At 32.6% G+C, this 13,113-nt stretch overlaps 1 protein-coding gene across 1 annotated transcript; it reads left to right on the top strand.

The window, feature by feature from the left end:
- Positions 1 to 508: 508 nt before the first annotated feature.
- On the top strand, positions 509 to 12,470 carry LOC138327850 (uncharacterized). Its single transcript, XM_069274267.1, has 4 exons — positions 509 to 667; positions 1,180 to 1,369; positions 9,998 to 10,134; positions 11,610 to 12,470. Exons 1-4 carry the CDS (start codon positions 622 to 624, stop codon positions 11,723 to 11,725), a joined length of 489 nt encoding a protein of 162 aa, XP_069130368.1. The 5' UTR covers positions 509 to 621; the 3' UTR covers positions 11,726 to 12,470.
- The last annotated feature ends 643 nt before the right edge of the window (positions 12,471 to 13,113 follow it).

Raw genomic sequence — 13,113 nt, 5'->3', positions numbered from 1 at the left:
CGATTGTGAGAATTGAACGATAAAAGGGCATCCTTCCATTATCAATAGTGTTATATAAATTATAGAATTGCATGAATCCCCAACATGGCAAAGCGATTATGAAATTACATGCACATATCTTTTTATATATCCCTTATACAAAATTAAAATCCCTTTCTTATTCTAAATATGCAAGACAAATAGAGTAGATGGTATAACTATTAAAACACCAAATGAAAAAAGAGATAGGCTTTATGTTGAAGATTATTGAAAGAAATTCTACTTACTAGATGCTTGACATATGTACAAGTTTATCATCTGTAGCATACATAATAAAGGTAAAAATATCGTATCTATTAATCATATGGCAATTTGAAGCCATAATCAGACTTTCAGTTTTGGTTTATACATATTACCCACAACATGTACATTTGTGAAATTGCTAGGGTTATCTATTCGGGAATGGTCACGTGCACATTGTACAATGCTTCGTAAGATTGAGTGTAAAATATCGACTCGATTTCTGAAAGCACAGTGATCACGTGACCCGCCAAAGGTAAGGTAACCCCGAATTCCGGCGTCGACTGTTCCTTTTCGTCTGGAAATTGCAGGGAAAGACTTGTGGCAGATACAAACAACATAATGTTTGCCTGGACAGTGTTAGTCTTCGTTGGACTTTGTCTATTAGGTAAATTATATCTTATAACATGTTCGTAACAATACAACAAAGATCAATTTTATTCTAATTAGTGTAATATGAAACAATACACGTTTTTGTTTTCAAAAAGATGTCTTCTTGGTTAAGTAACAAAATGGCAATATATACAACACAAATCAGTCTTGGATAGGGTGATGGCGTTTTCACTGGTTAGCTGTTAATCCATTCTAAAATGAATATGCTTTTAAATATGAACAGGTTGTCACGATAAACGACCGACTGAAAAGGAGACTTGCTGGAAAGCTTTTAGATAACACTCTTTTTATAATAAGGTTGCGAGCCTAGTAACCATGGTCGAAAATAATAAAATAACATTTTAAAATTATTTATTATCCTTGCATGATCTCAAAGTCAAAATGTAATGCTTTCTGAAAATAGTAATTAGTCCTAAATTTTAAAAGTAAGTATTTTTATTGGTTTATGATATACCTGAACTTACATTTTCTAATACTAATTTATCTGTAATTTTTTTCCTTAATTAGTCAAGGATGTTGAAGGTGGAGAGTGCTGTTTGGCCCATTACGGGATTCTTACTGCAGCTGAGAACAAGGAGATGTGGTGTGAGGATTACTGTTGTTTTCTAACTAGCTATTACTGCTGTAACAACATCCTCTTGCGGGCCCCTAGTTCTGAACGAGAAGACCTCTGTCCAGACTACTTCGCTAAGAATGTGTCAGTATTATTTTCCTTAATTTCTTTTTTTTGTTTTCAATTAGTATTTTCTTTCTTGATTATTATTGTTTATCTTAATTTCAGTTTCTTTATTTCTTTTTTTCCATAAATTTGTATTTCTTTTGTTTTTAATTTCTGTTTCTTTTCTGTGATTTGATTTAAATATTTGTTGTTTCTTGCAAGGATATTTAAGTTTAGTTTTAAAAGAAGGAATATAATTTTGAGTACCCATACAAAAGTTCATTGCAACAAATATGTCTTAATGTGATCCAATATACGATTTTTTTATTTTCTATGTTTTATTCAGTAAACTCTAAGTTCATGGATCTAGATTTTGTTATGATAGCACGTGTCGCCATTTATGACAGATAAGAAACCAGATAGGATATGACATTTAACAATGTATAAGTACCATTGAAGATTAACATGTACTGCGTGTCTATGGTTATCTATAATGCGTTTATGTATCACCATATAACATCAGTTCATAATCTAGTTTGTCATAATATATGTTCAGGACGAACTATGTATTATAATTTTTAATGAATTATCTATATATACAGATGTATATTAATTTTATAAATAATTTAATAGAATGTCAAGTACGAATAAACAAGTAATTAAATACTTTTTAAATCAATCCTGTGACTTCTCCTTTACCGCTGATATGTATAGTCTGTCTAAACACGCACACTGTTAACAAAAATGAAACTGAAAGCAGATGGTAGTATCTGGAAAAGGGATTGGGGTCTATTAGATAAAAGCTTCACAAGATAACATCCAAAGTAAATTATAAAATCCAGTTTGATAAGGGGTCTGGCAATATCCTATAACCCTAAGGGTCACGTTCTGGTGACCTTCCGAATTTGCCAATCAAATTGCTGCTTCCAGAATCTTGGAAGTGAATTTCATTGGACGAAATAGTTTAAAGATAAAACTGTCAGAATTATTTTCGTGTAAAATCTCGTCCAGAGAGCACAACAGAGCTAAATTTATATGTAGATTTCTCAATTGATAGGTGTAGACAACACCTTTGGTCTGAAGCAATAGTGGTATAAAGGTCACCAGAACATGACCCCTTATGATGTTCTCAGATCCTCTATAAAACGGAGTGATTATAACCATTTGTATTTTAATCAGATTGAAGTAAATAAATTACGATGTTTTTATATAAATCGTGGCTAAAAATATCTGGCTAATGCCAGTTTGATAAAGCAAAATTTTACAATATATCAGTTTATCTTCTCTTCTATATCTCATTACAGAGGAAAGGCTTCCATAAATGTGTAAATAGAAATTTAAAAACAATGAAGTCATGCGGTTCATGCATTATAGTTGAATTCAATTCATCGCCAAGCTATTGGGTCTTAACATGTATGGTGTACACAGGAGTAAAGGTGGTGTTCAAGCTAATTTTAAAAACCCCATAGAAACTGCCCAAAGTCCAATTTTCTTAAAAAATGTGCATATCGAAAGTACTACTGGTTTTCCCTTTAAAATAAGACTACTTTTTCCTTTTGTGATTTTAAAAAGGCCCAAAGGGCCTGCAATCTTTTCGTTCATTTTCAATAAAGCTACCTTCGCAAATATGTATAAATAAGTCATCCTTTCTTAAATATTCTACTTTTTATTCATTAATCATTTAAGTTGATCGTATACTTTATATCTCAGTCATTTTTTCCAGATTTATAACGGAAAGTTTTTTTTTTAAATAATTATTTTAACAATTAAACAACACTTTTGAGAAAAGTGGAAAACGAAATATTTCTCTTTGTCATCTCATTTTGCCCTGTATTAAAATACACTCAGGACATTCTCTGTCTATGTGTAAATAAGTTTTAAAATTAAAATCCGGGAAAACAATTTTTGTGTCATTTAAATACAGCGTGTATTCTAAATATAATGGTAACAGTTTCGAAAAATATTAGTTGCCATGGACTAGAAAGGTCCGCTATGCAACCCCCCCCCCCCCCCACCGAACCCAAAATTGCTAAAAAATTACCATTTGATCTTAAAATCCGATTTTTTTTTTCATTGCCTGCGTACAAATCACTACATAAATTGGATTATTTGGTCCTGATATGTATTTGTTGTTCTTTTGTGGTCATTTTGATACCTCATTTTTGTAATTAGGTTGAAAAATTTCAATGTTAGGACTATTTTTCTCTTTTTAGTCAAATTCGAGATGGTGTCCATCTTGATGACGTCATAACCGGAAGTTTATCCCAACTTATGCTAGGGTAAAATTTTGATTTGTGATCAGTGGGTCATAGGGGTTCAGAAAAATATGGGTTATGTTGTTTTTTTTTTTTTTTTTTTGGGGGGGGGGGGGGGGGGTCATGTGAGACCCTCTTACCTAGCCAATTGTCACAAAATGGAGGCCTCTGATTGGCTGAAATTAACATAATGTCAGATTGAAGTGAAAATTGGTACAATGGGGCTATCAGGTATTCTGAATAGCATGGTATCACTTAAAAAAGTTTGGTCGTCATAGTTACAAAATGGAGACCGCTGATTGGTTATAAATTTAGATATTGTCAGATATCGTAAAAATTGGTATATAGGGGTTATAAAATATGCTGAATAAGATAGGAACACTTTCGAAATGCTCTGTTGAAATTTAGATATTTTTGGTATCTAATGCTATTTCAGCGGTAATGGAGAAGTCACAGGTGAAAATTTGTATATATTGGTCATGAGGTATGCCGAATACTATAGTAACAGTTTTGAAATAGTTTGTTGTTATGGTAACAAAATAAATGGCCCTGATCGGTCTTTAATCTACATTAATTCAATTTCAAATAATTTCTGATTTACATTAGAGGGAAGGATAACCTTAATTTGTATCTTTGTGTTTGATTTACCAACGAAAATACATTTCTTTCTTATTATTATTTGACTTCTGATATTAAAAATGAAACAATGTGCTTCACCGAAGTGCATATCAAGTTGTTAGGTTTTCTGTACTGTTAGGAAAAATACAAGATAAAAAATGCACTGATTTTATAGAATATCTGTTTGCTTACAAAATTCTATCACTTTGCTATTTTAATATGGTAACTATGGTCAATTTTGAATTTACATTCACCTAGGATAAGTTTAATTATTTTTTTTATAAAATCCTCTCCTACTACATTACAGCCTTTGAAATGCTATTTTCTAGGATTTCATTTTTTATAAGATTATACATATACATGTTTTTAAAATGATTTAAAAGTGTGGACAAAATCGATAACATGTGAAATATTTGGTGCAAACCAAATAGCCTTAATCTTTATTGTGTGAAAAATTTGACATTTTTTGCTTGAAAAATGAATTTGTAGTCAAAATTATTAGTAAATATCATTTTTAAACGGATATACAATTAAAACTAAATATTTTTCATTAACAAAAATAATAATAATAAAGGTGGACATAAGGGGTCCCCTTCTCACAACCCAGGGTATATTTGAAAAACATCATTTTAGGCCCTCTATGCCTTTTTAAAAAGGCAAAATAGATAAAAAGCACATATAAAGTAGTAACGTACATACACCTATAACACTGCAAAATTTGAAAGAAAAATCGGAGTGTGGGCAGATTTTGCAACCCCACATTTGAAATAAATATACCAGAGGAATAGAATCATTTATTCAATAACTACATATAATTAATATCTTTACGGTCTGCTATGCATTTAAGCTTCGTCTTACATATACACATTGCAAAATACATGCCAACAGATCAATAAAAATATTTCTGAAGTAAAAGTGAAAGTAGTAATAGGCTACAAAGAAGAGAATGTCAGGTCCTACTTCGAAAATGTCGTAAATTATAACATCGTAATAAATAAAACTGAAAATATCCAAAAACTGCATATAGATGAATAATATAAATAAACAATCTGAAGAGATAATGAAAGAAAATTTAATCAGTGATAATTTTCCTTGGTTCATTTAATGAATGACACATTATACAAATGTAGATAAAACCGTGAGAAATTCCCTTTCAATTTTGCTTTGAATTATCGTTTATCATCTGTATAGCCTTTCTGGTATAACTATTTACATTACCACTGCACAATACCTATATGTTGCTACTAAGCCCAATGTATGATATTTTCCAGTATTTACATTGGCAGTTGAGCTCTGTATGATATTTTCCAGTATTTACATTGGCAGTTGAGCTCTGTATGATATTTTCCAGTATTTACATTGGCAGTTGAGCTCTGGCGTATATTTTACATTGGCAGTTAAGCTCTGGCGTACTAATACCACAATAAGAGTTGAAAAGGCCAGGAATTGACTGGGTTTTACGTCAGTATGATCATTCACTCAAGAATATAACATATTCTGAAAAATGATCAATATTGAAATACATGGATATTTTTTATGAAAATATTCAAAATGGGTTGAAATGTTGTACTTATCGTTGTATATATCCTATTTAATTGACGGGACTATTTCATTCGTTATTATTAATTAATTGACTGTTGTTATTTTGTTTTAGCTGGACCCCTACTGTCTGGTATAATTAATTGACTGCTGTTATTTTGTTTTAGCTGGACCCCTACTGTCTGGTATAATTAATTGACTGTTGTTATTTTGTTTTAGCTGGACCCCTACTGTCTGGTATAATTAATTGCTATAATTAATTGACTGTTGTTATTTTGTTTTAGCTGGACCCCTACTGTCTGGTATAATTAATTGACTGTTGTTATTTTGTTTTAGCTGGACCCCTACTGTCTGGTATAATTAATTGACTGTTGTTATTTTGTTTTAGCTGGACCCCTACTGTCTGGTATAATTAATTGACTGTTGTTATTTTGTTTTAGCTGGACCCCCTACTGTCTGGTATAATTAATTGACTGTTGTTATTTTGTTTTAGCTGGACCCCTACTGTCTGGTATAATTAATTGACTGTTGTTATTTTGTTTTAGCTGGACCCCTACTGTCTGGTATAATTAATTGACTGTTGTTATTTTGTTTTAGCTGGACCCCTACTGTCTGGTATAATTAATTGACTGTTGTTATTTTGTTTTAGCTGGACCCCTACTGTCTGGTATAATTAATTGACTGTTGTTATTTTGTTTTAGCTGGACCCCTACTGTCTGGTATAATTAATTGACTGTTGTTATTTTGTTTTAGCTGGACCCCTACTGTCTGGTATAATTAATTGACTGTTGTTATTTTGTTTTAGCTGGACCCCTACTGTCTGGTATAATTAATTGACTGTTGTTATTTTGTTTTAGCTGGACCCCTACTGTCTGGTATAATTAATTGACTGTTGTTATTTTGTTTTAGCTGGACCCCTACTGTCTGGTATAATTAATTGACTGTTGTTATTTTGTTTTAGCTGGACCCCTACTGTCTGGTATAATTAATTGACTGTTGTTATTTTGTTTTAGCTGGACCCTACTGTCTGGTATAATTAATTGCTGTTGTTATTTTGTTTTAGCTGGACCCCTACTGTCTGGTATAATTAATTGACTGTTGTTATTTTGTTTTAGCTGGACCCCTACTGTCTGGTATAATTAATTGACTGTTGTTATTTTGTTTTAGCTGGACCCCTACTGTCTGGTATAATTAATTGACTGTTGTTATTTTGTTTTAGCTGGACCCCTACTGTCTGGTATAATTAATTGGCTGTTGTTATTTTGTTTTAGCTGGACCCCTACTGTCTGGTATAATTAATTGGCTGTTGTTATTTTGTTTTAGCTGGACCCCTACTGTCTGGTATAATTAATTGACTGTTGTTATTTTGTTTTAGCTGGACCCCTACTGTCTGGTATAATTAATTGACTGCTGTTATTTTGTTTTAGCTGGACCCCTACTGTCTGGTATAATTAATTGACTGTTGTTATTTTGTTTTAGCTGGACCCCTACTGTCTGGTATAATTAATTGGCTGTTGTTATTTTGTTTTAGCTGGACCCCTACTGTCTGGTATAATTAATTGCGTTGTTATTTTGTTTTAGCTGTATGTTGTATTTTTGTTTGTAGCTGGACCCCTACTGTCTGGTATAATTAATTGACTGTTGTTTTTTTTAGGCGTAATTATTGTTTGTTATTTGTTTTAGCTGGACCCCTACTGTCTGGTATAATTAATTGGCTGTTGTTATTTTGTTTTAGCTGGACCCCTACTGTCTGGTATAATTAATTGACTGTTGTTATTTTGTTTTAGCTGGACCCCTACTGTCTGGTATAATTAATTGACTGTTGTTATTTTGTTTTAGCTGGACCCCTACTGTCTGGTATAATTAATTGACTGTTGTTATTTTGTTTTAGCTGGACCCCTACTGTCTGGTATAATTAATTGACTGTTGTTATTTTGTTTTAGCTGGACCCCTACTGTCTGGTATAATTAATTGACTGTTGTTATTTTGTTTTAGCTGGACCCCTACTGTCTGGTATAATTAATTGCTGTTGTTATTTTGTTTTAGCTGGACCCCTACTGTCTGGTATAATTAATTGACTGTTGTTATTTTGTTTTAGCTGGACCCCTACTGTCTGGTATAATTAATTGCTGTTGTTATTTTGTTTTAGCTGGACCCCTACTGTCTGGTATAATTAATTGACTGTTGTTATTTTGTTTTAGCTGGACCCCCTACTGTCTGGTATAATTAATTGGCTGTTGTTATTTTGTTTTAGCTGGACCCCTACTGTCTGGTATAATTAATTGACTGTTGTTATTTTGTTTTAGCTGGACCCCCTACTGTCTGGTATAATTAATTGACTGTTGTTATTTTGTTTTAGCTGGACCCCCTACTGTCTGGTATAATTAATTGACTGTTGTTATTTTGTTTTAGCTGGACCCCCTACTGTCTGGTATAATTAATTGACTGTTGTTATTTTGTTTTAGCTGCCCTATGTCTGGTATATTATTGTGTTGTTATTTTGTTTTAGCTGGACCCCTACTGTCTGGTATAATTAATTGACTGTTGTTATTTTGTTTTAGCTGGACCCCTACTGTCTGGTATAATTAATTGACTGTTGTTATTTTGTTTTAGCTGGACCCCCTACTGTCTGGTATAATTAATTGGCTGTTGTTATTTTGTTTTAGCTGGACCCCCTACTGTCTGGTATAATTAATTGACTGTTGTTATTTTGTTTTAGCTGGACCCCTACTGTCTGGTATAATTAATTGACTGTTGTTATTTTGTTTTAGCTGGACCCCCTACTGTCTGGTATAATTAATTGACTGTTGTTATTTTGTTTTAGCTGGACCCCTACTGTCTGGTATAATTAATTGGCTGTTGTTATTTTGTTTTAGCTGGACCCCTACTGTCTGGTATAATTAATTGACTGTTGTTATTTTGTTTTAGCTGGACCCCTACTGTCTGGTATAATTAATTGATATTGACTGTTGTTATTTTGTTTTAGCTGGACCCCTACTGTCTGGTATAATTAATTGACTGTTGTTATTTTGTTTTAGCTGGACCCCTACTGTCTGGTATAATTAATTGACTGTTGTTATTTTGTTGTGTTATTTTGTTGTTGTTAGCTGGACCCCTACTGTCTGGTATAATTAATTGACTGTTGTTATTTTGTTTTAGCTGGACCCCTACTGTCTGGTATAATTAATTGACTGTTGTTATTTTGTTTTTAGCTGGACCCCTACTGTCTGGTATAATTAATTGACTGTTGTTATTTTGTTTTAGCTGGACCCCCTACTGTCTGGTATAATTAATTGACGTTGTATTTTGACTGTTGTTATTTTGTTTTAGCCGGACCCCTACTGTCTGGTATAATTAATTGACTGTTGTTATTTTGTTTTAGCTGGACCTCCTACTGTCTGGTATAATTAATTGACTGTTGTTATTTTGTTTTAGCTGGACCCCTACTGTCTGGTATAATTAATTGACTGCTGTTATTTTGTTTTAGCTGGACCCCTACTGTCTGGTATAATTAATTGACTGCTGTTATTTTGTTTTAGCTGGACCCCTACTGTCTGGTATAATTAATTGGCTGTTGTTATTTTGTTTTAGCTGGACCCCTACAGTCTAGTTTAATTAATTGACCGTTGTTATTTATTTTTTACGGAAGCAGGGATAAATTTTTTTATAATTGTTTTATTTTTTTATTTTTTAAGTTTTTTTTTGCATATATCAAGAATGCACATGTATAGAATACACATACATGTAAAATAAACACACATACACACATTTAGCCTCATACTCACCCATCTTTATATAGAGCCAGTTCAATTTATTATTATTTATTATATATAACACACAAAACGTTAACGTGGCCTATTCTTACTCCTACCGTCATTGACATACATACATATATATTCTTGTCAAAAGATATGTACTCAGTACACACAAACGCACATGCATAGATGTATTAACACAACACTCTTATTATTTTGTTTTAGCCGGACCCCTAATATGTGGTATATTGAATTGGCTGTTGTGTTGTTGTTTTGTTTTAGCCGGACCCCTACTGTGTGGTATATTTAATTGGCAGTTGTGTTGTTGTTTTGTTTTAGCCGGACCCCTACTGTGTGGTATATTTAATTGGCTGTTGTGTTGTTATTTTGTTTTAGCCGGACCCCTACTGTCTGGTATAATTAATTGACTGTTGATATTTTGTTTTAGCCGGACCCCTACTGTGTGGTATATTTAATTGGCTGTTGCCATTTTGTTTTAGCTGGGCCCCTATCCTCATCAGTATAGGCTGTCTGGCAGCAATCATTGGATGTTGTGTCTGTTGTTGGTGTTGTTGCTGTCGGTCCAATACAAGGGTTGGACAAACTGTGGTCATGGCTCCTGATGGTGCGAATCCAGGTGTGTATTTGAATATTCGTCAAATGTCGTAATTCTTAAAGGTTTTTTCTACAACATTTCAATTTAAAATCACTTTCTTTTCACAATTATTATTGTAAATTATTGTTTTCATTTTAATAATCAAAACATATCGTATTGATTTCTCTGTTGTGAATTGATTATGATGTTTATATTATTTTTACCACACACGCAGTATTTGAATGAATCACATGAAAATATAAAGTTACTAGTATACAAATTAAAACATAATCAGAGAAAGTCAGAGATTAAAAAAAAAATAAGAAAAAAATATATATATCAATTATAAGCCTCCTATATATGTATTACGTTAGCAATCGACCGATTTAACAGTTCTAATGGATCAGGATTAACATTTTTTCAACGTTGGAGTGGCATTATTAAAACAATTATGTCGAGCATATACTATTTTTCGATTTTCGATATTCAGATGAATAAAATCTACCTTTATCATAAAAACATATATGCGGACCTTTGAAATACAAACAAGACCTTTAAAATTTACCATCAATGCATAATTACATGTTAAATGATTGTAAATAAGATATAAAATATTGATGTTATATGCTTATCCCTCCCTCTCTCACTTTTATAAAATACTGATGATGTTTGTTTATATCTAACGCTATCTTATGACTTTTCCATTTAGTGTAAATTGTGATAAATGAGCGTTAAGTTAGCTTTAACATATGCCCAATTCATTCGCTATTTATGACAATAACATATGATAAAACTGAATTGATCCAAGAAATAACAAGCGTTCATGTTAAAATTCATACCGCTACAATAACATCTGGATAATAAATAAGATGTATTACTCTAGCAGTAAAGCTTTTTAAATTATTTGCCAATTGTAATAGGGAAAGTGCGCACTCTGTGGGATAAACGAATGTTGAAGTAGTATTCCATATCTTTTCAGACATTTAAGGATCAACCTCTTACTTTGTTTAGTTTATGAAATGATAAACCCAATGAAGCACGAGGTAAATTGCGTAAACAATAAAATCAACCAGAACATCAGATACAATCTTTTACCTTGTGCTATTCGCCGTCAAAATTATACTACCGTCATATTTAAACGTGCATAACAGACATTCAGAAAAATGTCAGTTGACTGACAGCTTCATCCGCCCCCCCCCCCCCCCCCCATCCCCCTTTAGCTTTGACGTCACAAACATTTTATTCGTGTCAAATAGCCATAACACATTCAACAAAATAAGATCTGTTTTATTGTATGTCTCCAATTGTCTCGTACATTTATTATTTGTAAACATTGACACGTGATTTTGTGGAATGTCAAAGAAAATCCGCCAATGTTTACATGCATCCATACGCACCGAATCGGGTCACGTTCTGCACTCAAGTTATTGGGAAATAAACATATTTGCTCCAACATAGTTAATCGATACAGAAACAGTGGCAATTGTATTGATGACGTTCTTTTATTTCTTACCCAGGTGTGACGGTTGTTAACACTACAAATACGGTATCAAACCAACATCATGCCATGCCGAATATGGCGGCCGACCCGTACAACGCCGGCTATAACCAAGGACCGAAAGCAACTTACTAGACTTGAGAAACGAGGAGCTGACACAATGTCTAACTGTCTTCAAATCTCTGTCCTAAAATTGTGTCAATAGAATTAAACATGTTATCCTCATGAAATGGGAAAATGATACAAACGAGGTCATTATCATCTCTCACTTGACAATAAAAAGTATCAAAAAATTGGATAATAACAGAAACCAACTTAAACAATCTCCGCAAAGTGACCAACAGCGGAGAAAAACAAACTTATACTAACATGTATCGAAACAAAACTTCCTTGTATCAAAATATGACAAAACACCTTTTCGGTCCAAAAACCACCTGCAGGAATCCAAAAGACTTTAATACATTTAGTATGGACCCTGCGTACTTATTGCCCTCACGGGACAAACAGTTGATTAAGTGGTATTGTTAGCAAATACAAAAAAAGGAACATAAATTTAATATGATAAAATTATATGCGGTATATTTCTTGGAGTTACTAACAGCAACATAATCTATAAGTTTGTACGGGGACTCGTGAATACACAGAAGTGACCATTGAACAAATCTGACATTTTTTTCGTTCAGAGAAATGGGATGTTCTAAATTGAGACATAATGTAGACTTGGAAGCTTGACCTGTTGAAAATCGTTTATGTTTAATTACTGAGCCGACATCGGTCATGAAAACAATTATGATGTTAAAACTGTGATAATACAAAAGATATGCACACAAATTAAAACCACACACAGACGCCATCGCCTTCCCTCTCACACACACATACTAGTCCACGTTTGTTTTATACAAGAAAAAAAAGTCGCCACAAAAAAAAATTTGGGAAAGTGTTTTTCTTGACCCCCCAAAAATCAGAAAAATAAGGATATTTGCATAATTTGCCAACTTTGAAGCCAAATATAAACTTACATGGTTATTCATTAGATACATCGCTTTTACTGGATTGTTAAGATAAAAAAATTGTTATTATCAACAATACAATTGATACTCTTCTTTTTAAATAAAACTTGTTGATTAAATGCTTCAAAAAGTTTTTACTTCCACTACCTGAGATAACATGGTTGCTCAAAGTTGGTCTTTTGGCCTTTTCCAACGATATTTTGAAGTCAAAATTACATTATAATGTCTTTTTTATTCAAAAATTATTCAGTAAGTACCGTTTCAAGTGTTTAGATAGTTATCAATTCAGATTCTATGTAGGCTATACTCACACACACAAAAAAGGCGTGAGGTCGACCAAATCCTCATTTAGTGCCAATTTGACTTAACTTCTCTAATTGGATAAGTCCTTAAGTTGAAATATCAAAAATGTGAATATCTATTTTGTGACTAATCATGTTGCAAAATCCTTTGGCAGATATTACCACCATAATGGAGCGTTCTTCATAAAGTGGGATTAAAGTTTCTTTTTGA

This window comes from Argopecten irradians, chromosome 7, assembly GCF_041381155.1.
Source record: "Argopecten irradians isolate NY chromosome 7, Ai_NY, whole genome shotgun sequence".
NCBI classification, from domain to species: Eukaryota; Metazoa; Mollusca; class Bivalvia; order Pectinida; family Pectinidae; genus Argopecten; species Argopecten irradians.
The sequence above is the reverse complement of the archived record's forward strand: the minus strand, read 5'-3'. Positions and strand labels throughout refer to the sequence as shown.

Excerpts from the sequence above, each read along its gene's own strand:
- LOC138327850 (XM_069274267.1), top strand. The coding sequence starts at position 622 with ATGTTTGCCTGGACAGTGTTAGTCTTCGTTGGACTTTGTCTATTAG. Across the intron at positions 668-1,179 it reads CGTTGGACTTTGTCTATTAG|TCAAGGATGTTGAAGGTGGA; the intron begins GTAAATTATATC and ends TTCCTTAATTAG. Across the intron at positions 10,135-11,609 it reads TCCTGATGGTGCGAATCCAG|GTGTGACGGTTGTTAACACT; the intron begins GTGTGTATTTGA and ends TTTCTTACCCAG.